General features: G+C 47.9%; 1 protein-coding gene across 2 annotated transcripts in view; it reads left to right on the top strand.

Moving 5' to 3' along the window:
- The window catches only part of LOC110534743 (rho GTPase-activating protein 7), a 154,759-nt gene that overhangs the window by 128,011 nt on the left and 2,155 nt on the right, over positions 1–24,593 (top strand). For both annotated transcript variants that reach the window (XM_036933929.1, XM_036933930.1), the window contains 11 exons: positions 1,783–1,864; positions 5,368–5,431; positions 8,337–9,991; positions 12,174–12,353; positions 15,922–16,081; positions 17,582–17,789; positions 18,582–18,798; positions 19,301–19,415; positions 22,020–22,241; positions 22,987–23,204; positions 23,790–23,963. In XM_036933929.1, coding sequence (XP_036789824.1) covers positions 1,783–1,864; positions 5,368–5,431; positions 8,337–9,991; positions 12,174–12,353; positions 15,922–16,081; positions 17,582–17,789; positions 18,582–18,798; positions 19,301–19,415; positions 22,020–22,241; positions 22,987–23,204; positions 23,790–23,963 — 3,295 coding nt within the window. The remainder of the gene's footprint in view (positions 1–1,782; positions 1,865–5,367; positions 5,432–8,336; positions 9,992–12,173; positions 12,354–15,921; positions 16,082–17,581; positions 17,790–18,581; positions 18,799–19,300; positions 19,416–22,019; positions 22,242–22,986; positions 23,205–23,789; positions 23,964–24,593) is intronic.

Raw genomic sequence — 24,593 nt, 5'->3', positions numbered from 1 at the left:
CACACACACACACACACACACACACACACACACACACACACACACACACACACACACACACACACAGCCACACACACACACACAACCACACACACACACAACCACACACACACACACAACCACACACACACACACACACACAACCACACACACACACACACACACACACAACCACACACACACACAACCACACACACACACAACCACACACACACACACAAAACCACACACACACACACACACACACACACACACACACACATTCCTGAGGTGCCAGCGGTGTGTTTTTGTTTTGCCTCAGTGAACCTCGATGTTGCAGACACACAAGTGAAACAATTACCAAAACCCTGAAGCCATAAGGTGTCCTCATACGTAACCTAAAGACGTGCCCACACAGCCCACACCATTTTATGTAATCCGAGGGACCTTAAAGCATGATACAACTAGCTTTGTCAACAGTTCCTTAGTCGTTGCCATTGAACCGTGCTGGGTGTTCTATCTACCAAGACACTGGGACGTTCGCCATGTTTTTGGAGAGGTGATTAAGGTTGTGTGTGACAGCCGGCGCACGCACGCACGCACACACACACACACACACACACACACACACAGAGAGAGAGAGAAGCACACACATACAGAGGCGCGCACACACACAATTACAAAGAGAGGTACACACACACCAAACCCTCCATCCGACAGCTTTGTGATGAGCTATGTTGACTCATACCAGGTCACTCTGATGAGGACAGAATACGTGCTGACACACGACACATTCCCCCCAGTCTTTATCCCGGCACATTCTCTGTTCTATTATCTCTGGCTGTAAGGGACTCCTGCCCCACAGCAGATAAGGCAGACAGATAGTACTGTCACAGTACAGCTTGTGGAAGGTGAATAGAAAAGCCACCGTTTTCTTATCACCGTTGGCCCTTAGGCTTGCGTCCCCAAAAAATGGCTCCCTACTTTTAACCAGTGCCCGTACGTTTCTGGTTAGAAGTAGTGCACTATAAATGGAATAGGGTGCCAATTGGGAGGCGGACTAGGTAGCTAGGAGGCTAGGAGCTGTAGGATACCCCGACTAGGGTCATCATTGCGTTCTTGCCTCCGTCCAATACATTCCTTTATAATTGATCTGTCTTCTTCTTTCACACGTTTTTACTCACATCTTCACAAGCAGACATCAGGGTCCGTCCCAAATGGCACCCTATTCTATTTATACTGCACTACTTCTAACCGGAAACGTACGGGCCCTGGTTAAAAGTAGGGCGCCTTTTCTTAGAGTGAGTTTGAATCCCAGATTTCCCCTTTAATAAAGTGAGTTTCATCAACTTGCCCCTTTAATAGAGTGATATAGAGAAGAGAGAGTGAGATAATCAGAGGACTCCTTTAATGCAGGAGTACCTATTGTCATTCTACTGTCGTCCCCCGCCCACACTCACCCCCCTGCTGCCCAGGTCTGAATGGTACAGCTGTGTTTGTTTGGCCGGCTAAGACACCACTTCCTCTTAGCTTTCATTGTGGTGTGTGTCGGATGTGTGTGGGTTGTGTGTGGGGGGAGGAAAGGATCAGGTGGACATTTGTGAAGACAGTAACCCAATGTCTGACAGAGAGCTACATAGTTTGCAATGGATTGTGTCTGCTTACTGGTGCAATTAAAGACATCAAAAAACTCTCTCTCTCTCTCTCTCTCTCTCTCTCTCTCTCTCTCTCTCTCTCTCTCTCTCTATCTCTCTCTCTCTCTCTCTCTCTCTCTCTCTCTTTATCTCTCTCTCTCGGTTTCAGATGGCTTGTTCCCCATTGAGATTGTGTCTGTGACCAGGGACCATGATTTCCTGGACCGTGATGCCATCGAGGCTCTGTGCAGGTGAGACTTCTCCTCCACTTCTCTTTTTCTTCATCTCTCACTTCTCCAGAAGTCAACAACTGAACCTGTAGAGCATTCTTGTAGGTCTCCTCTCTCTTCCCTCCTCTCCTCTCCTCTCTCTTCCCTCCTCTCCTCTCTCTTCCTTCCTCACCTCTCTTCCCTCCTCTCCTCTCTCTTCCTTCCTCACCTCTCTTCCCTCCTCACCTCTCTATGTCCTCCTCACCTCTCTATGTCCTCCTCACCTCTCTCTTCCCTCCTCTCCTCTCCTCTCTCTTCCCTCCTCTCCTCTCTCTTCCTTCCTCACCTCTCTTCCCTCCTCTCCTCTCTCTTCCTTCCTCACCTCTCTTCCCTCCTCACCTCTCTATGTCCTCCTCACCTCTCTATGTCCTCCTCACCTCTCTCTTCCCTCCTCTCCTCTCCTCTCTCTTCCCTCCTCTCCTCTCTCTTCCTTCCTCACCTCTCTTCCCTCCTCTCCTCTCTCTTCCTTCCTCACCTCTCTTCCCTCCTCACCTCTCTATGTCCTCCTCACCTCTCTATGTCCTCCTCACCTCTCTCTTCCCTCCTCTCCTCTCCTCTCTCTTCCCTCCTCTCCTCTCCTCTCTCTTCCCTCTTCTCTTCTCTCTTCCTTCCTCACCTCTCTTCCCTCCTCACCTCTCTATGTCCTCCTCTCCTCTCTCTTCCCTCCTCTCCTCTCCTCACTCTTCCCTCCTCTCCTCTCTCTTCCTTCCTCACCTCTCTTCCCTCCTCACCTCTCTATGTCCTCCTCACCTCTCTATGTCCTCCTCACCTCTCTATGTCCTCCTCACCTCTCTCTCCCCTCCTCACCTCTCTATGTCCTCCTCACCTCTCTATGTCCTCTTCACCTCTCTATGTCCTCACCTCTCTATATCCTCCTCACCTCTCTATATCCTCCTCACCTCTATATGTCCTCCTCACCTCTCTATATCCTCCTCACCTCTCTATGTCCTCCTCACCTCTCTATGTCCTCCTCACCTCTCTATGTCCTCCTCACCTCTCTATATCCTCCTCACCTCTCTATGTCCTCCTCACCTCTCTATGTCCTCCTCACCTCTCTATATCCTCCTCATCTCCTCTCTTTCTCAACCTTCACCCACTTTTATGTTCCATTGTCTATTTATTTTTTCTTCTTCTCTAAATCTGTCTATCTGTTCATCTACTCTGCAATAGGGGAAGGCATAGTGCATACCGGAGAAAGTATATCTTCAAAGATGGCATGCTCTGCAGGTTGGGTTTGAGATGAAAGAGGGACGCGATAAGCCTCTCTTTTCTCCCTCGGCCTCTTTCTCTCTATCTCTCTTCTGACTCCCACCTGCTTTCTCTTTCACTCTGCATCCATCGCTTTTGTCTAACTTTAACTCTGCCTCTCTCTGTACCTCCCTCTCTCCCTCTTTCTCTTTCATTATGCTTCTATCTCTTCAGCTTGTCCATACATCCTCCCTCTCTGTCCTCTCTCTCTGTCCTCCCTCTCTCACCTCCCTCTCTCTCTCTCTCTCTCTGTCTCTAAGTGATGAGGTATGATACATACACCGTGGGGGCTGTAAATGTTTACTTCTCTCCAATTAGAGACGTTTTGTACCGTTGTCCTGTTCTCTCCATCTCTCTTGTCTTATCTCTCCACATTCCCTCCCTCGCTCCGTCTCCACGGTCACGCTATGTTCTTGTTGTTGTTTTTAAAGAAAATAAATCTATATCATTCCCTCCTTTCGCCACACCTGGGTGGCTTCTCGGCCCAAGGGGTTGTGGGTAACATTTAAAGGGCTATGTATCATGTTATGTAATGTCATGTCAGTGGTAAAGTTCCTATGGTGTCACTTTCAATAGCGGCGGTGCGTGAAGATGGTGGCCCACATGCACTTACCACAAATGAAACCTTTTCCTTAGTTTGCCCACTGTACACAGCTCTCCGTTCTTTATTGGTTCATTTTTATTTTGTTGTTTCCTTTATTATCATTCATTTGTTTATTTATTTATTATAGCTTTTCATTTTTTTATGGTCACTGGCAGAGTATACATTATCCCAATTTGACCTTCAAGGCGCCTGCACTTTGGATAAACTGAAAGAGTTGTGCTGATTTGGTGGCACATTGAACCATGTGGCGCGCCGTACTTTAGACAGTCAGTGGAAAGTGCTAAAACAATGACTTGGCCTGTGAATTCTGCCATCTTTAAGTTCGCCATTGGAGGATGGGCTAAAAGTATACCATTCTATTGACTCCCTTCCAGCCATTATTATGAGCAGCCCTCCCCTCACCAGCCTCCTCTGTGACTGAACAGTTGACTCCTGGGACCGGGGAAGTAACTTCCATGCATTTAAATACAGTTGTTCAAAGTGTCTATCAGATTTATCAGGAGTGAGTGGACTTTTCCAGTTGATCTAGGTTACGTCCCAAATGGCACCCTATTCCCTGTATAGTGCACTACATTTGACCAGAGTTTGAGTCCTGGTCAAAAGCAGTGCACTAAATAGGGAATAGTGTATTGAAGCAAGGCTTCAGAAGTCATCTCTCCATTCGAGCCTCCCAACCCCTTCCTCAATCCCTCTCTTTCCATCCCTCCCTCTATCCTTCCCTTTCTCAACCCCTTCCTCAATCCCTCTCTCTCCATCCCTCCATCTATCCTTCCCTTTCTCAACCCCTTCCTCAATCCCTCGCTCTCCATCCCTCCCTCTGTCCTTCCCTTTCTCAACCCCTTCCTCAATCCCTCTCTCTCCATCCCTCCCTCTATCCTTCCCTTTCTCAACCCCTTCCTCAATCCCTCTCTCTCCATCCCTCCCTCTGTCCTTCCCTTTCTCAACCCCTTCCTCAATCCCTCTCTCTCCATCCCTCCCTCTATCCTTCCCTTTCTCAACCCCTTCCTCCCTCCATTGTCACATGATCTGCTTTCAGAGCTCTTCAGAGGGGAGTTCACACACACACACGCACGCACGCATGCACGCACGCACGCACGCACACACACACACACACACACACACACACACACACACACACACACACACACACACACACACACTACGAATACTACTACACCCCACCCCCTCGCCAGGTGTCCAGCGGGATAAGCCCCCCCCCCCCCCCCTTTCCCCCTTTGTCGTCTTGTTGTCGCCAATCTAGCTGATTTCTCTCTCTTTTCATTCCTTCTCTTCTTCTCCTCTTATCCCGGCTTATCCTTCAGCGCCTCATTAGCTGCTCACCTCCTCTCTCTCTCTCTCTCTCTCCCTCTTCCCCTCTCTCTCTCTCTTCCTCTCTCTCTCTCTCTCTCTCTCTCTCTCTCTTCTCTCTCTCTCACTCTCTTCCTCTCTCTCTTCTTCTCTCTCTCTTCATCTCTCTCTCTCTCTCACTCTCTTCCTCTCTCTCTCTTCCTGTATTTTCTCTCTCAGGAGTTTGTCTCTGTCAGAGGCTTGTTGTTGGGGCTTTTGCTAGGACTCCTCGAAGTGTGTGTGTGTGTGTTTATGTATCTGATTGTGTATCTGTATCTATTTACAGGAGACTGAACACCCTCAACAAGTGTGCCCTGATGAGACTGGAGATCTCCCCACAGAGAAAGAGAGTAAGTTCATCCCTCTTCTTCCACTCTTTCACACCCAAAAATCCCCTAATTCTTCAGAACTTTTCCAACCCCAGTTGAGTTTTTCCTACCTGTCCTCCAACTCCGACCTCCTTATATAGCCTGGGGTGTGAAAGTCTCTCTCTCTCTTCTCTTCTAATGAAAAGGCACCTGTCTTTTTATCAAGCCCTTTATGAAGAGCCCAAGGCAAGGAAAGATAGCTTTTATGTCCAAATTAAGGGCTTGCTGTTCACGTGGCTGGCCCTTCTTCCTCAGCCCTGATCCTGAACACACGCACACACACGCACACACACACATACAGACATACACACACAAACATCACTTCCTCATATCATTGTCCATAAAAGGGAATAGTATGTCGCTGCTTTCTCATTTCTCTCCCCCTGGTTTCATTGGTTAAATTAAAAACAAGCCAGCTATTGGCCATGATCCCCAGAACCTACCGCAAACTAATCCAAACTATCCCAAACTATCCCAAACTATCCCAAACTAAACCAAATTACCCCAAACTACCCCAAACTAATCCAAACTAAACCAAACTACCCCAAACTACCCCAAACTAACCCAAACTACCCCAAACTAAGCCAAACTAACCCAAACTAATCCAAACTAATCTAAACTCATTCCAACTACCCAAAACTAAACCAAACTAATTCAAACTACCCCAAACTCAACCAAACTAAACCAAACTAACCAAAACCACCACAAACTCAACCAAACTCAACCAAACTAACCAAAACCACCACAAACTCAACCAAACTAACCAAACTAACCAAAACCACCACAAACTCAACCAAACTCAACCAAATTAACCAAAACCACCACAAACTAATCCACCAGGACACTAAGAAGTTTTGTTGTTTGTCAAGATCTTCCTCCCATTAACCTCCATTCTGTAATTACCTAAAGTCTTAAACAAGCTAGTTCCTTGAGCCGTGTGTGTGTGTGTGTGTGTGTGTGAGTTGGTATCTCGCTGTGTCACCTTTCATCAAGGAGTCAACAGAGAAGGGCCAAAGGAGGTACTGGCTCTCTGTTCAGACTGACAGTTGTTAACCTCCCTAGTCAGCATAGACTTCCAGCCCTACTCTGTCTATAGAGGGCGGCAGGTATCCTAGTGGTTAAGTCTGAAAGGTTGCTGGGTCAAATCCCCGAGCTGACTAGGTGAAAAATCTGTCCATGTGCCCGTGAGCAAGACCCATAACCCTAATTGCTGCTGTACGTCTCTCTGGATAAGACCGTCTGCTAAAATGTAAGTGTTTACCTCTCCCTCTATTGAAATGTGTTTTCCTCACGTCTCTTCCCCGTAGTTGTTGAAATCAGAGACGCAGCGTTGTTTAGGACGTATCAAAACACCCAACAGGAGTGGCTGAATGCAGGCGAAGATAAGACTGGCCATCTAGGTAGTTCTAGGTATTGACATGGTTGCTATTGAGCTCCAAAGTCAAACTCCCCCACGATGGTCATCACGACGCCAGTCAGTATATCAGACAGACACAGGAGTGGCTGAATGCAGGTGAAGATAAGACTGGCCATCTAGGTAGTTCTAGGTATTGACATGGTTGCTATTGAGCTCCAAAGTCAAACTCCCCCACGATGGTCTTCACGACGCCAGTCAGTATATCAGACAGAAAGAGTTTCTGGCCGCCGCGATCAAAGCTGAAGTAAGAAAGGCCAGTGTGTGTCGTGGTGAGTGGAGAGTGGGGTCATAAAATGAGGACCCGGGGTTTTATTTTATGGACTTTTGTCCCCATCGCTCTCAGCCACCGTGAAGGAGGCGCCTGTGAAGTCTGGAGACTCCCGCGCCCCTCCTCTGCCCCCCGGCTCCCGGGTCCCCTCGGCAGGCAGTTTCACTTTCCTGAATTAGGGGGACAGACTGGCCCTGTGGGGACGATAGGGTAGTTACACCCCTGTGGGGGTGAGGGTGGGGGGGTTGCCCTAGCCTGGTCGGCTGGCGTGTGAACTTCTCGGATCGGGGTGGAATTTCCTGGACTCCCCTCGGGACGTGTGTGTGTGTGTGTGTGTGTGTGTGTGTGTGTGTGTGTGTGTGTGTGTGTGTGTGTGTGTGTGTGTGTGTGTGTGTGTGTGTGTGTGTGTGTGTGTGTGTGTGTGTGTGTGTGTGTGTGTGTGTGTGTGTGTGTGTGAGAGAGAGAGAGAGAAAGATAGTGAGACTCTGTTGTCGTTTTCACGGTCAGGGATAAGTTCCAACACAATAACAACCATTAACCAGCTGTGTGTGAATCTTATCTCTGTGAAATGTTCCAGCGGTCTGGAGGGAGTTGAGGAATGTTCACAGATCTGCTGTCTGTGAATATCCCTGCTGCTCTCACACAAAGGCCGTGTCCCAAACGGCACCCCTTTCCATATATAGTGCACTACTTTTGACCAGAGTTCTATGGGCCCTGGTCTCAAGCAGTGCACTCTGAGGGAATGGAAGGTCATCTGGACAGAATACAGGGCGGCTCGTTTGACTTCATGGCCATTCACTTTTTAGAAACAGATTTCATGTTAAAACCTTGTTCATGAAACAGAGAAAGAAAATCTTGAAAATATGACGTCTTTTTGATTCAACTGTAATTTCTTTGTGCATTTTTCTTCTCTTCTTATGGTGATAATGTGTCACCAGCGGGTCGACGTTTATTGTCAGGAATCTTAGAGGCAGAACTGGGAGATTTTCACTAGATGGGATATATTGCAAAAATTCATGTTTTCTTTATTTGCTCTTCGGATTAATTTAAGATTAGGGTTATCAGTGTGGTTAAGGTTAAGGTTAGGGTTAAGTTTAGGTTTGAGATTTTATTACTTTGTGGCCGTGCCAGCTATTGACCACTCTGCAGAGCTGCCTCCAGAACAAGATTAATGACGCTAACCTTCTCTCTCTCTACTCCAGAGTGAGGATTCAGACGAGGAAGAGCCATGCGCCATCAGTGGCCTTTGGACCTTCCAGCGGGACAGCAAGCGCTGGTCTCGCCTGGAGGAGCTGGATGTCTTCTTCCTCCCGGGTGGAAACCAACCGCCCTTCCCCCAGGTCCAGAGACCCTCGGCCGGTCAGGGGCAGCTCCGCGAGGGCCTGAGCTCAGAGAGTGTGCTGACGGATCTCAGCGAGCAGCCCGAGGTGGCCTCGCTTCACAGCAGCGGGAGTGTGGGAGAGGGAGGGACAGTCGATGGTGCCACCCCAGCGGCGGGCGCCACCCGCGCCAACTCGATGGCCAGCATGTGCTCCTCCTCGGGCACGGGCGGGGCCACCGAGGACTCGCTGTCTGACGGGCATCCGCACTCACCATTGGAGACGACCCAAGGTCACTTCTCCTTCGACGACAAGCCCAGTGGAATTGTGGGAACAGGAGGGATAGAAGGAGGAGGGAGCGAGACTAGAGGAGGGAAGAGCACGCGCTCACGGGCCAAGAGTTTCCTCAAGCGCATGGAGAGCATCAGACTGAGGAGTGCCACTTCCAATAGCAAGAAGAAGAACGGAGGTGGGGGAAGACCTTCCAAACTGGAGATCAGCGGGCCGGTCATCAAAGAAGGACTAGACGACGACAAGCTACGGCGCCTCAATTGCGTTGACATCTCCACCCTCAACCCGACCCAAACCATGACCCTGAACCGTAACAGGAGTGTATCCTACTCCACGCAGACCAGCAGTGGCAGCATGGGGAGCTCCGGAAGCACGGGCAGTAGCCAATCAGAAGCAAGCAGCGGGAGCACCGTTAGCACCCCGAGCCCGGTGACACGAACCCGAAGCCACAGCACCGCGGTGGGAGCCAGTAAGAGAGGTGGGATGTACCTGGAAGGTTTTGACCCGTTAAGCGTGTTCCTACAGCCGCCTGGAGAACAACAACCCCCAGGTTCAACCCAGCCCAAAACCAGACAGAAACCACCTCAGCAACAGCCTAGTAACCGGATAGTGGCTGAGCAAAACCAAAGCAAGCGTGGTCGCCTCAACGGAGAGAGGGAGGAGGAAGAGGAGGAAGAAGGCGTGATTTTCTTCTACCTTCCCGAAGGACACAAACCGGGCACATTCCCCAAAGCTCTCGGCGACGGCAAACAACCACCGCAAAGTGGAAATGCCGATCCGCGCTATCTCGGTAGTCGATGCCAAACGCGTTGCGGCTCCACCGGCTCAGCGGACAGCCGCCTGAGTTTCTACGACAACGTGCCCAACGTGGCCTATCAAGGCGAGGAAGACGATGAAGACAATGAAGGGGAGGGGCCAAAGTTGGAGGATGTGCTGGAATGTGTCAACGGCCTGCAGCGATTCGTCAACGCCTGGACGGACAGGGTGGCAGCCGGAGAAGAGGATGACGAAGAGGAAGAAGAAGAGGGGGATTCGGATTCGGCATTGGATTCAGCGTCTCCTTGTCCGTCCTCACCTTTGCAGAACCGGCTGGAGGAGACGGACAACGGGAGCGACCAGGACAGCACGGGCAACCCTCTGGGAGAAGCAGAGAGGGAAGAAGGAGAGGGGGATGAAGGAGAAGGGGAAGAAGCCATGAGGGAGAGGAGGGACTCTGGAGTGGGAGCCTCTCTCACCAGATCTAACAGGTCAGTAATTAATTAATTAATCACCTCTCTGTTAATCAATCTATAGATATCACCAATATTGTTATTGTCCCCATTTGAGAAAATGTCCTGTGTGTTAAGAGGAAGGACTGGCGAGCTCAATTCAACATTCTTAAGTGTTTTGGATGAAGGGTTGAGAGAGAGAAAGGGTGAGAGAGAGGGTGAGAAGGAGGGTGTGAGAGAGAGTGGTGGAATGGAGGTGCACAAACAAACATAGAAAGAGGGATAAAGAAGGATGTACAGAAATAAAGAGAAAGAGAGAGATGGGTAGAGGTACAGAAAGAGAGAGATGGGTAGAGGTACAGAAAGAGAGAGATGGGTAGAGGTACAGAAAGAGAGAGATGGGTAGAGGTACAGAAATAGAAAGAGAGAGATGGGTAGAGGTACAGAAAGAGAGAGATGGGTAGATGTACAGAAAGAGAGAGATGGGTAGAGGTACAGAAATAGAAAGAGAGAGATGGGTAGAGGTACAGAAAGAGAGAGATGGGTAGAGGTACAGAAATAGAAAGAGAGAGATGGGTAGAGGTACAGAAATAGAACGAGAGAGATGGGTAGAGGTACAGAAAGAGAAAGAAAGAGATGGGTAGAGGTACAGAAAGAGAAAGAGAGAGATGGGTAGAGGTACAGAAAGAGAAAGAGAGAGATGGGTTGGGGTACAGAAAGAGAAAGAGAGAGATGGGTTGGGGTACAGAAAGAGAGATATGGGTAGAGGTACAGAAAGAGAAAGAGATATGGGTAGAGGTACAGAAAGAGAAAGAGAGATGGGTAGAGGTACATAAAGAGAGAGATGGGTAGAGGTACATAAAGAGAGAGATGGGTAGAGGTACAGAAAGAGAAAGAGAGAGATGGGTAGAGGTACAGAAAGAGAAAGAGAGATGGGTAGAGGTACAGAAAGAGATAGAGATATGGGTAGAGGTACAGAAAGAGAGAGATGGGTAGAGGTACAGAAAGAGAAAGAGAGAGATGGGTAGAGGTACAGAAAGAGAAAGAGAGATGGGTAGAGGTACAGAAAGAGATAGAGATATGGGTAGAGGTACAGAAAGAGAGAGATGGGTAGAGGTACAGAAAGAGAAAGAGAGAGATGGGTAGAGGTACAGAAAGAGAAAGATAGAGATGGGTAGAGGTACAGAAAGACAAAGAGAGATATGGGTAGAGGTACAGAAAGAGAGAGATGGGTAGAGGTACAGAAAGAGAAAGAAAGAGATGGGTAGAGGTACAGAAAGAGAAAGAAAGAGATGGGTAGAGGTACAGAAAGAGAAAGAGAGAGATGGGTAGAGGTACAGAAAGAGAAAGAGAGAGATGGGTAAAGGTACAGAAAGAGAAATAAATATGGGTAGAGGTACATACAGAGACAGAAATAAAGTCAGATGGAGGGAGAAACACACAGACAGAGTGGACAAGTTGAGACGACTCTCCCAGCCCTGACCCTTACGTAACCGGCTGTCACGGCGATGAGGTGCAGTGAATAGCTCGGATCTCGGGAATGCCGATCCGTCTCCGCGACAATGCAGCCATTCCCTCAGGAATCCACAGGCAGAATTCCAGAAGGTTTCCGACGCTCCCATAGCCGCTGACAGCCAGGCGAGACCAGTGCTTCCCAACTCCAGTCCCTGAGTTCCCCCATAAGCACCTGGTTTTGTTGTAGCCTCGGACAAACCTGGTTCAACTCATTGTGGGCCTGATGATTAGTTGACGAGTTGAATCAGGTGTGTTTGTCCAGGGCCACAATAAAAATGTGTACTTCTACTGGAGGAACGAAGTTGGGATCCTCTGGGCTCGATCAATCCCTGTTATCCCAGTGAGCATCTCTTAACACAGGGGTCATAGGACTCATCTGGATGGATGTCCTGCTAGTTACCTTGTCAGAGGAGAGGGCTTTATGACCTCTGGTCAAGTTCTGAAAATGATGAAGACGTATCTTCTCCTATATGTCTCTGTGTGTGAACACTTGTGTGTTTTGTTTATTTTTCCCTAATATACGTTAACCTATATATTTTGACTTGTATATTTTACACACATATTTGATATATATTTATATGAAATTCTTTGAAAACATTTGTGCTTTTGTATTTTGAAGTTTGATTGTGCTTCTGATAGCCTGATAGTATTTCTCTGTTTGCTGTGCAATATATTAGGTTAACACATATATTTGTCTCTACACAAGGCCTCAGAAACTGCGCTGGCCCAGTTTCCAGGCCTCCCACCGGCCCAGTCACTCCTGGGCCCAGCGGCAGATGGGCTGCCAGTCAGTACTGCAGATGAACCTGCTCCAGAAGCTCTGCCTGCTCCAGCTTACAGCCCTCCTGGAGAAACACACCCCCACCAACAAACACGGCTTCAGCTGGTGAGTCGTCGGCGGCGGCCATTTTGATTAGTTAAGGTTCATAAGACTTGGAGTTTGTGGCAAACACATTGGAATTTTATCTCACACGAGGTCTCACACGAAAACAGCTGAAAATGCAGGCCCCAAAAATGATATCGAGTGTATGTATAAAAACCCTTGTTAGCCTATAGCCTAGCATGCTGCTCCGATAGCGCTAGTTGACGCCTAGGCCTACAAACAAATAGACAACCACAACAATCATAGGCTCAATTTTTCCTCTAGTTGGAATTCCTCCCACTCTTCTCCCAGAGATAGCAGCCTGTTGGGTCTGAACGTAAGGGGGGTTTCAACATTCTTTTCCCAGGCTAGCTAATTGCTGGTGCACTGGTATACGTTGTCATCTTTTGACGGGGGCAATCACAGAGTTCACACGCACAGGCTGTTAAAATGAAGACCTGGAGGCCGAGTCTGTAGGCCCAGTCCTCGACAATTACCGAAATGACCGAACACCCCCCCCTCTCCATCATGCAATTATAGATTATGGCCACTGGTTCGAGATTGTCCAATGTCACTCAGTATCCCCTTTGGTGTCTCGTCCTTCTGGGGATGTCTGTGAGGACTGTTGAGACTGCAGACCAGGGGATGTATTCTTCTATCATTCTCTTACATGGAATTCTATCTCTTTTCTCTCTGTCAATCTCCCTTTTCTATTTCTCTTTCCCTCCCTTCCTTCCCTCACCGCAACTCTCTCTTTCTCTGTCTCTCTGTCTCTCTGTCTCTCTGTCTGTCTGTCTGTCTGTCTGTCTGTCTCTCTGTCTCTCTGTCTCTCTGTCTCTCTGTCTGTCTGTCTGTCAATCTCCCTTTTCTATTTCTCTTTCCCTCCCTTCCTTCCCTCACCGCAACTCTCTCTTTCTCTGTCTCTCTCTTTCTCTGTCTCTCTGTCTCTCTGTCTGTCTGTCTGTCTGTCTGTCTGTCTGTCTGTCTCTCTGTCTCTCTGTCTCTCTGTCTCTCTGTCTCTCTGTCTGTCTGTCTGTCTGTCTGTCTCTCTCTCTCTCTCTCTCTAATTTACTCTCTCTCTCTCTCTCCACCTCTCCCTCCCTACATCTTCTTATCTAACCTAGCTTCATGATCTGGACAAAGCAAATAGCTCGAGCCTCACCTCAAATCTCTGTATAGTGCTGTGCTTGTCTTCACCCCACCCAGCTTCAATGAGTCAGAGAGGTTCCACGCCTTCTCCAGGGTGGCAGGGGCAGAGAAAGGGTTATGACAGGCTTACGACAGGGTTATGGCAGGCTTATGTCAGGACTTTTAATCACTGAGACCATTTGATTTTTGAGCTGGAGGCTTGGCTGCACATACCCAGAATTCCCTTCTGGGATCGTAGCATGTTCCCTTCTCATTTACCAAGCTGTGGTCATTCTTCTGAGAAGCGAGTAGCACACACACACACTTAAAAGCACACGATACATACACACCCATAAACATGTGTGCTCTTGTAAAAAACATTATACCATCCCGGAGAGCGGTAGAACACCTGACATTCAGACACACACACACACACACACACACACACACACACACACTGTGACATGGTCAGTGTTAGGGGCTTGAGGCACAAACACACACACACACACACACACACACACAGTGACATGGTCAGTGTTAGGGGCTTGAGGCACAAACACACACACACACACACACACACACACACACACACACAGTGACATGGTCAGTGTTAGGGGCTTGAGGCACAAACACACACACACACACACACACACTGTGACATGGTCAGTGTTAGGGGCTTGAGGCACAAACACACACACACTGTGACATGGTCAGTGTTAGGGGCTTGAGGCACAAACACACACACACACACACACACACACACACACACACACACACACAGTGACATGGTCAGTGTTAGGGGCTTGAGGCACAAACACACACACACACACACACACACTGTGACATGGTCAGTGTTAGGGGCCTGAGGCACAAACACACACACACACACTGTGACATGGTCAGTGTTAGGGGCTTGAGGCACAAACACACACACACACACACACACACTGTGACATGGTCAGTGTTAGGGGCTTGAGGCACAAACACACACACACACACACACACACTGTGACATGGTCAGTGTTAGGGGCCTGAGGCACAAACACACACACACACACACACACACAGTGACATGGTCAGTGTTAGGGGCTTGAGGCACAAACACACACACACACACACACACACAGTGACATGGTCAGTGTTAGGGGCTTGAGGCACAAACACACACACACACACTGTGACATGGTCAGTGTTAGGGGCCTGAGGCACAAACACAAAGTGCGGATGCGGATGTTTACACCTACACCATTACGAACCCCCCCCCCCCCCCCCCCCCCCCCCCTTACCCTCTCCTCCCTTCTCCTCCTCCCTCCCGGTTTCTATTGTCTTTGTGTTTATCCTCCCTGTCATAAACTGGGAGAAAGCTAGGCTTCTGCAGAACCCACACAAACCCCCACCTTAGCTAGGTGGTAGCGTGACATGTGCTAATGCTAATGTTAGCGTTGGTGATTCAGCGTAGCAGTAAACTACTGCTCTTTCCATTTGTTTAGTCTTCAACCTTTATTTATTAGGTTTGTCAGTTGGGAACCAATTCTCATTAACAATATCCTGTGGCCTTGTAGGTGCAGGTCTGAAGGACCCTATACTGTCAAATCCTGTCTGATTAAACAGTACAGGCTTCTCTAGCTCCAGTCCTGGAGAGCTGTTGTTCCTGCCTCCACAACGCTGCAGGTGTATTACTGTTGGGCTGGAATGAAACCCTGCACACACGGCAGGTGTATTACTGTTGGGCTGGAATGAAACCCTGCACACACGGCAGGTGTATTACTGTTGGGCTGGAATGAAACCCTGCACACACGGCAGGTGTATTATTGTTGGGTTGGAATGAAACCCTGCACACACGGCAGGTGTATTACTGTTGGGCTGGAATGAAACCCTCCACAACGCTGCAGGTGTATTATTGTTGGGCTGGAATGAAACCCTGCACATGCGGCAGGTGTATTATTGTTGGGCTGGAATGAAACCCTGCACATGCGGCAGGTGTATTATTGTTGGGCTGGAATGAAACCCTCCACAACGCTGCAGGTGTATTACTGTTGGGCTGGAATGAAACCCTGCACACACGACAGGTGTATTATTGTTGGGTTGGAATGAAACCCTGCACACACACACATACACCGAGTAGCCGTCCGTCCAGGACCAGAGTAGCAGAAGCGGTTGGATTGAGTGTTGTAGTTTGCTGTGTGTGGTAGTCATCATGTTGGCTGCTTTCTGTAGTGGACATGTACAATGTTACCGCTGCTTTGTTAGTACAGTGACAGAGGACAGGGACAGAGGTCAAAGTCCAACACCTACTTTACTCCTGTTGCAAAACCATGTGTGTGTGTGTGAGTACACTCGTTTGTGTGAGCGTGCGTACGTGTGTCTGTTCTGTGTGCGTGTGTGTATATGTTCTGTGTGTGTGTGTTGTTATTGGCTATTTTAACCTGTCCCTCTATGTGTGTGTGTTGTGTGTGGGTTGCAGGGCTGTGCCGAAGTTTATGAAGCGGATCAAGGTGCGGGACTACAAAGACCGGAATGTGTTTGGCGTGCCTCTGCTGCTGAACGTCCAGCGTACGGGTCAACCCCTGCCCCAGAGCATTCAACAGGCCATGCGCTATCTACGCAGCCAATGTTTAGACCAGGTACAGACGGTCTGTCTACCTCTCTGTCTGTCTACCTGTCTGTCTGTCTACCTCTCTGTCTGTCTACCTGTCTGTCTGTCTACCTCTCTCTCTCTCTGTCTGTCTGTCTGTCTGTCTGTCTGTCTGTCTGTCTGTCTGTCTGTCTGTCTGTCTACCTCTCTGTCTGTCTAACCTGTCTGTCTGTCTGTCTGTCTGTCTACCTCTCTGTCTGTCTGTCTGTCTGTCTGTCTGTCTGTCTGTCTGTCTGTCTGTCTGTCTGTATGTCTGTCTGTCTACCTCTCTGTCTGTCTAACCTGTCTGTCTGTCTGTCTGTCTGTCTGTCTGTCTGTCTGTCTGTCTGTCTGTCTGTCTGTCTGTCTAACCTGTCTGTCTGTCTGTCTGTCTGTCTGTCTGTCTGTCTGTCTGTCTGTCTGTCTGTCTGTCTGTCTGTCTGTCTCCCCAAGCCCCATTACACAACAAACACACAGACATACACCCCCCCCCCCCCCCCCTATCTCATAATTTAGTCTCCTGGTTGCATAGTTGTATATTTCCCTGGAAGAATCAGTATTTTTGTCAGAGTTGGAATTTGGGAAAAATGGGCAGTTAAATATTCACAGTGTGTTACACACACACACTCTCTGTGTCAGTTTTGAGGCCTCACATACTGTGTTTGGGAGACAAGAAGGTCCTGAAACACACACACACACAGGGAGGCCCTGAAACACACACACACAGGGAGGCCCTGAAACACACACACAGGGAGGCCTGGGGAGAGTCAAACGTTTCCAGCTGTTTAGTCACCTTTGTCAGTCTGTTTAAGAGAGAGAGAGACAGAGCCAAGGGATTGCTATGGCGACAGAGAGCGCGAGAGAGAGAGGGAGGGATGGAGGAATGGAAGAGAGAATGAGGGATGGCATGCTCTCCTAAACTGGACAACAGGCCTCTGTTTGAAATGGTGAAAGCTCACGGAAAGTATTTCGTCTCCTCAAGCCAGAGCTCTTTTTCCTCCCAGATGGCAGCCATTTTGTAAAACCATTAACTTAAAAAGAACATTGATTAAGTCCAACAGAAAGAACCCTCTCCTCAAGAATTCTAATGGATTTCATGGGCTGTGTCCCAAACCAAATGGCACCCTATTCCCTTTCTAGTCCACTACTTCTGACCAGGGCCTATAGGGAATCAGGTGCCATTTGGGACGTGCATCGTCTTAAAAATACACTGAATACCATTGTGATGTAACCACCGAGCTACACACTGACAATGGGCCCCGTATTCAATCAAAATAGCAAACGATGAGAATGTGGGTTTGAATTGATAACTCATTAGATCTTGATCCAGGTAATAAAAAATGACATCAACAATCTCTCTTTCCCCCTTTTCTCTCCCTTCCCCTCTCTGTCTCCCCCTCTCCCCTCCCCCTCTCTGTCTCTATCTCTCTCTCTCTCCCTCCCCCTCTCTGTCTCTATCTCTCTCTCTCTCTCCCTCCCCCTCTCTGTCTCTCTCTCTTTACCCTTCCAGGTGGGTCTCTTCAGGAAGTCGGGGGTTAAATCACGTATTCAGGCGCTCCGTCAGATGAACGAAACGTGCGGTGCCGACGGAGGCGGAGTCAGTTACGAGGGCCAATCAGCTTACGACGTGGCCGACATGCTGAAGCAGTATTTCCGGGACCTTCCAGAGCCGCTACTCACCAGCAAACTGTCTGAGACCTTCCTGCAGATCTACCAATGTAAGAACAGAGAGAGAGAGACACACACACACACTTAACATTGACAGGTATTAACGCCCATAATAAATACACACATTCATCTAAGATAATGTGGAGATGGAAGGGGAACACACACAGCCTCACAAAAAGCTGTAGGTGCATGTCTGTCAGCCCGGGAGGGAGGGAGAGAGAGAGAGAGAGGGAGGGAGGGAGGGAGGGAGGGAGGGAGGGAGGGAGAGAGAGAGAGAGAGAGAGAGGGAGAGAGAGAGAGAGATATTGTGGAAAGAGAACAAACAGGAAATATCAGATGTTGTGGTGGTACACACTCTCTCTCTCCTCTGCCACAGCGCTCCATGACTCACTATAAATATATATTATTTTTTTTAGCTAGTTAAAGTTAATTATTGAATATAAATCAATATCATTGACAGTCTGCTGGCATGAAAACTGTACAATGTAATTACAGTAAAACAATGTCAAATGCCCTCTTGGAATCCACCAATCAAGTTTATTTGTTCATTAAAACAAAATATAATTTACTGGTACAATATAGTCATCATACAGCACTACAATAAGAAAATCAGAAATACAGGAAGTACCTGGCAACCAGCTGTCTGGAATTCATGATAAACCTTGTATGTGAGGCCATTTTCCATTTGGTCAAAATTCAACAAAATAATGTTTTTAAATTGAGCTGAATTGAACTTAATTGAACTGAACCAAACTGAATTGAACTTAATTGAACTGAACCAAACTGAACCAAACTGAATTGAACTGAACAGAACTGAGTTGAACTGAATGTGATTCCCTCAGACATGCCCAAGGAGCTGCGTCTTCAGGCTACGCGAGCGGCCGTGCTGCTGCTGCCAGACGAGAGCCGCGAGGCGCTGCAGACCCTCCTGTGCCTGCTGAGTGACGTCACCGCCGCCGTGGCAGAGAACCAGATGACCTGCGCCAACCTGGCCGTCTGCCTGGCGCCTTCGCTCTTCCACCTTAACACGCTGAGACGCAAGGAGAGCTCCTCGCCACGGTGGGCAGGGTTGGGGTGTTGTGGGGAACTAGGAGAGGGTGTATGTGTGTACGCATGTGCCGCCGTGCGTGTACCTACTTGTACGCGCCTGTGTGTGTGTGTGAGAGAGAGAGTATGAAAGAGTGTGAGTGTGTGTGAGTGACCAACCCTATCTCCTTTTTTTGTCTTGACTCAGTATATATGACCATGTATTTTAATACGCTGCCCAGCCTCACACCAACATGAGAGGAGGAGAGGCTGACAAACTCTAGCTATAGAGCAGGATGTTACTGTATGTAGGGGAAGGAGAGAGGGGGGAGGAAGAGAGGAAGCGAGAGAGAGAACTGAGGGAAAGAGAGTCTGTATAGGGGGTTACATTAAACCTTATGGCAGATTGTCTTCTCCTCTGTCCTCTCTCTTTCTTTCCTCTCCTCTTTCTGTCTCACTAGTGGACATGACTAACTGTCCTAAGTGGACATGACTAACTGTCCTGTGTGTTTGTCTTCCTGGTGTGTTGTGATAGGGGGATGAACAGGAAGCAGCCGCTGGGTAAACCTGACCAGAGGGACCTCAACGAGAACCTGGCCGCCACCACCGGCCTGGCACACATGATCCAGGAGTGCAGGAAGCTCTTCAGGGTACGTGTCTGAACCTAGAACCTCACCAGAACCTTAGTAGAACCTTAACTTTCGCCTCCCCTCTCTTTCTACATTGTGTGACTAGAACCTGACTAGAACCTCACCTCTCTTTCTACATTGTCTGTCTGACTAGAACCTGACTAAAACCAGACTAGAACCTCACCTCTCTTTCTACATTGTCTGCCTAGAACCTGACTAGAACCTCACCTCTCTTTCTACATTGTCTGACTAGAACCTAAATAGAACCTAAATACAACCTCAGATCACCTCCCCACCTTTCTACAGTCTCTGACGAGAGCCTCACATTCTGTTCAGCTATATGCACACAGCACATGAACACGACTGTGCTCTGACGGCCGACGTTAAAGTCAGAGTGTTGGATTGGTGTTGGTACAACGTTGCTCTCGTAAACATGTTAATCTCAGTCCTGAAAGTCCCTCTGGTCCGGATCCGAGGTTGGTGTTCCTGTGTGTGTTTTTGGATTGTAGTTATCGTTACATAAAAACAAATCGTCTCAGCCAAGTAGCCCTCTCCGCCCCACGTCTTACCTGACTGGGTCTAACGCCACGTTTGTGTTGACCCGTCCCACTCGCTGAGCCCTATGGAATGTTGGGTACTGTAGTTACATAAGACTAATAGTCTGGTTGATGGAATACAGTAAGCTGTTTTGTAGCGCCACAGAACCCACAATCCCATTGACCTACTGTATCTCCATGCTTCTGTTGACCCGTCGCACACTGACTGAGCCCTATGGAATGTTGGGTATTGTAGTTACGTAAGAAGGAGAAATACAGTATGCCGTACTGTGTAGCAATGCAAAACCCACAATCCCCTTGACCAATCTCGGCTAATCAGGGGGCTCGATGTCCAAAGGCAGGAAGCACTTGATTGGTTAAGAGAGAAATAATGAATGTCGGCAGGTGGACTACAATTTTGGTACCAGTCCGGCCCGAATCAATCGGCTCAAAAAGCTGTTGTGAAAGAAATCTGTTATGACATGAGGGGTTACACACGGCCTAACATTATATTACCCTGATCTGGATTCTGGAGTCCATGTATTTTCACTAACAGAGTTAAAAAAAACGTATTAGATTCATTCATAAAGCTCCTCTGGCGGATGCTAGCAATTAGCGTTGAACATGACCAGTAAATAGCATTAACCCTCCCTACAAACAAACACACCCACGTCAGTTCTTTTCTTGTAATTTAATATTAGTCTGTGAGTGGTCTGGGTGAGCTGATGACTGATGCAATAAGGCTGATACAGTAAGAGAGAGAGAGAGAGGGAGAGAGAGAGACAGAGAGAGAGAGAGAGAGAGACACACACAGAAAGAGAGAGAGACAGAGACAGAGACAGAGAGAGGTATAGAGAGAGAGAGCGAGAGAGAGGTATAGAGAGAGAGACAGACAGAGAGAGAGACAGAGAGAGAGAGAGAGAGGTATATATATATATATATATATAGAGAGAGAGAGAGAGAGGGAGAGAGAGAGGTATAGAGAGAGACAGAAAGAGAGACAGAGAGAGAGAGAGAGAGAGAGGTATAGAGAGAGAGAGAGAGAGGTATAGAGAGAGAGAGAGAGAGAGAGGGAGAGAGAGAAGTATAGAGAGAGAGACAGAGAGAGAGACAGAGAGAGAGAGAGAGAGAGAGAGAGGTATAGAGAGAGACAGACAGAGAGACAGCGAGAGAGAGAGATAGAGAGAGAGACAGAGAGAGACAGAGAGAGAGAAAGAGAGAGAGAGGGAGAGAGGTATAGAGAGAGAGAGAGAGAGAGAGAGAGAGAGGGAGAGAGAGAGAGACAGAGAGAGGTATAGAGAGAGAGAGACAGACAGAGAGACAGCGAGAGAGAGAGAGAGAGAGAGACAGAGAGAGAGAGGGAGAGAGGTATAGAGAGGTATAGAGAGAGAGAGAGAGAGACAGAGAGAGAGAGCGAGGGAGAGAGGTATAGAGAGAGAGAGAGGGAGAGAGAGAGAGAGAGAGGGAGAGAGGTATAGAGAGAGAGAGAGAGAGAGAGACAGAGAGAGAGAGAGAGGCAGGGAGAGAGGTATAGAGAGAGAGAGAGAGAGAGAGAGAGAGGGAGAGAGGTATAGAGAGAGAGAGACCGGAAGTGAAATTAGAAGAACAGGATGCTCTAAGCCTCTCTTCCATAGCAGGACTCCTTTATCTTTGTCCCACGCTGATTTCTTGTGGAGTTTCCCATCCTTAATACTGCGTGATTAAACTCAGGATGGGGTTGGCAGGTAAAGGACAGGTTGATAAGGGATTGGATGATGTATCCTTGTTTATGACAGATCTGATTGTCTGATCATGATTTGGTGGTTATTTTAGAATTCCTTTCTTTATCTGTAGGTCTGTTTGTCCATCAGTGTATTAATGTTCAAAGCTGTACATGTACGTTCATCATGACCACGAACAAGTTGGATCTTGAACACTGGTATCCCACACATCTTGTACATCAACACGCTGGTATTAGTGCTCATCTTTAGTGTCTGAAACAGTCCTGACCGCCCTCTCTCCTCCCATTCATTTTATGTCATTGTAAAATTGTATACGTATTGTAATTGTATGATAAACTAACAAACTATTCCCTCCTCTTCCACCGTAGATCCCAGAAGAGATGAGTCGCTGCAGAAACTCATACCAGGAGCAGGCCCTGACCCCCCTGAGGCTGGAGGAGCTAGGGGCTTCCTCTGGGGGGGACGGACCGATGGGATGCAGGACCTACCTCCAGGACAGCCTGGACGCCCTCCTCAAAGAGGCCAAGGACAAGTTCAAAGGTTATGACAGCTGCTCCACGCCTGAACTCGCCGAGCTGGCGTACAAGAAGGTATGGACAGAGGGATAGATAGTATCTGTTTTATTCTCTTTTATTCCAGTCTACGGAGGCTGGATCCTGTCTTTTAAATTCTAAGTTCATGTTCACTTTATTGTCCTTATATAGAAGTTCAATTAGTATGAAGGGCTACATACATTACTTGTGTTTGTTGTTTAGAAAAGGCTGGCATAAAGCCTTGTGTATTCCACGTCTCTCTTTCTCTCTCTCGCTCTCTATTTCTCTCTCGTTGTGTAATGGAAAAACACCAGTTAGTATTTCCTGTGTAGAAACAGGTCAGTGTGAAACTAGCCCCCCCCCCCCTCCCCAGACTGGCCCCAGGGTGACATCAGCTTGTCAAGGGGCTCGCTCAATGCACACACACACACACACACACACACCGCTCCCAAGCCAACATCCTGTCCGGTCGTTATCTCTTTGCCAATAATCTTCCAGTCACAAGGCCTCTTGAAGGAAGGCAGCTGACTAGTGTAACAGATAAGGAGAGAGGCTTTGGGTTGTTGTGATTACAACACTGCCCTTACAGTTATGTTCCCAATTATGGTGCAAGACCTGGGCCTTCTTCCCCAGAGCCTGAGTAGCGCTAGTTTCAACATTGCATCATTACAGTTACCGTTAGCATTAGCATCCAAGCTGTTTCCCCAAAAAACATTGTTGCCCTTAAACCTGTCAATAAAACATACAGATATGTTTTTACAAAAGTATTAAAAGATGATCTCTTTTGTTTTCCGACTCTTAGGTCCACGACGGCTCGCCGCTGCGCCTGTGGAAGGCGTCCGTGGAGGTGCCTGCGGGTCCTGAGGAGGTGTTGACGCGGGTCCTCCGGGAGCAGGGCCGCTGGGACGAGGACCTGATGGAGAGCCGTGTGGTGGAGACGCTAGGCGATCGCACAGAGGTGTACCAGTACACCAGGAACACCATGGCCCCCCACCCCACCAGAGACCACCTCGTGCTCAGGTAGAAGATCTCCCTACACTCCAGAAGGGTTCTTCAGCTGTCCCCATAGGAGAACCCTTTTTGGTCCAGAGTAAAAACCTTTTTTGGAAAGGTTTCTACATGGAACCCAAAACGGTTCTACTTGGAACCAAAATTGTTCTACCTTGAACCAACAATACTTATTCAAAGGGTTCTCCTATAGGGACAGTGTAAAACCCTTTTCGGTTCTAGATAGTACTTTTTTCCTGGAGACTGTACCTACCTTCCCACGCCGTGTATATCCCCTTCTTGTGTTGTTTGTCTACTTTATCCATTATTTCTTTCCTTCTTTCATTATTCTCTTCCTAAATGGTATAAAACATCTCTCTTTCTCTCAATGATATAAAACAACTCTCTCTCTGTCTCTCTTTCTCTCAATGATATAAAACAACTCTCTCTCTGTCTCTCTTTCTCTCAATGATATAAAACAACTCTCTCTCTGTCTCTCTTTCTCTCAATGATATAAAACAACTCTCTCTGTCTCTCTTTCTCTCAATGATATAAAACAACTGTCTCTCTTTCTCTCAATGGTATAAAACAAGTCAAAATGTCTTCTCTCTGCTTCAGGACGTGGGTGACAGACCTACCTAAGGGAGCGTGTGCGTTGGTGTGTACCTCAGTGGACCATGACGGGGCAGCGTTACTGGGCGTGCGGGCCAATGTGCTCACCTCACGCTACTTCATCGAGCCATGCAGCAGCAACAAGTCTCGCCTCACACACATCTCCAGGGTCGACTGCAGGTGAGTCAGCTGGAACGGAAGCAGTAGAAACAGTAGGATAGAAACAGTAGAATAGAACCAGTAGAATAGAACCAGTAGAATAGAAACAGTAGGATAGAACCAGTAGGATAGAACCAGTAGAATAGAAACAGTAGGATAGAAACAGTAGAATAGAACCAGTAGAATAGAACCAGTAGAATAGAAACAGCAGAATAGAAACAGTAGGATAGAAACAGTAGGATAGAAACAGTAGAATAGAACCAGTAGAATAGAACCAGTAGAATAGAAACAGTAGGATAGAACCAGTAGAATAGAAACAGTAGGATAGAAACAGTAGAATAGAACCAGTAGAATAGAACCAGTAGAATAGAAACAGCAGAATAAAGGCTAGACATGCTCAACTCTGAACTAAAATGTTCAAGGGAACTAGAGGAGAGCTTTAAATCAAAGTAACTCTGGTCTGATACTAAAACATCTCCTCTCTAAATCAAAGTAACTCTGGTCTGATGCTAAAACATCTCCTCTCTAAATCAAAGTAACTCTGGTCTGATGCTAAAACATCTCCTCTCTAAATCAAAGTAACTCTGGTCTGATGCTAAAACATGTCCTCTCTAAATCAAAGTAACTCTGGTCTGATACTAAAACATCTCC

Source organism: Oncorhynchus mykiss, chromosome 10 (assembly GCF_013265735.2).
Source record: "Oncorhynchus mykiss isolate Arlee chromosome 10, USDA_OmykA_1.1, whole genome shotgun sequence".
Lineage (NCBI taxonomy): Eukaryota > Metazoa > Chordata > Actinopteri > Salmoniformes > Salmonidae > Oncorhynchus > Oncorhynchus mykiss.
This window is presented reverse-complemented; position numbering and strand designations above follow the sequence as displayed.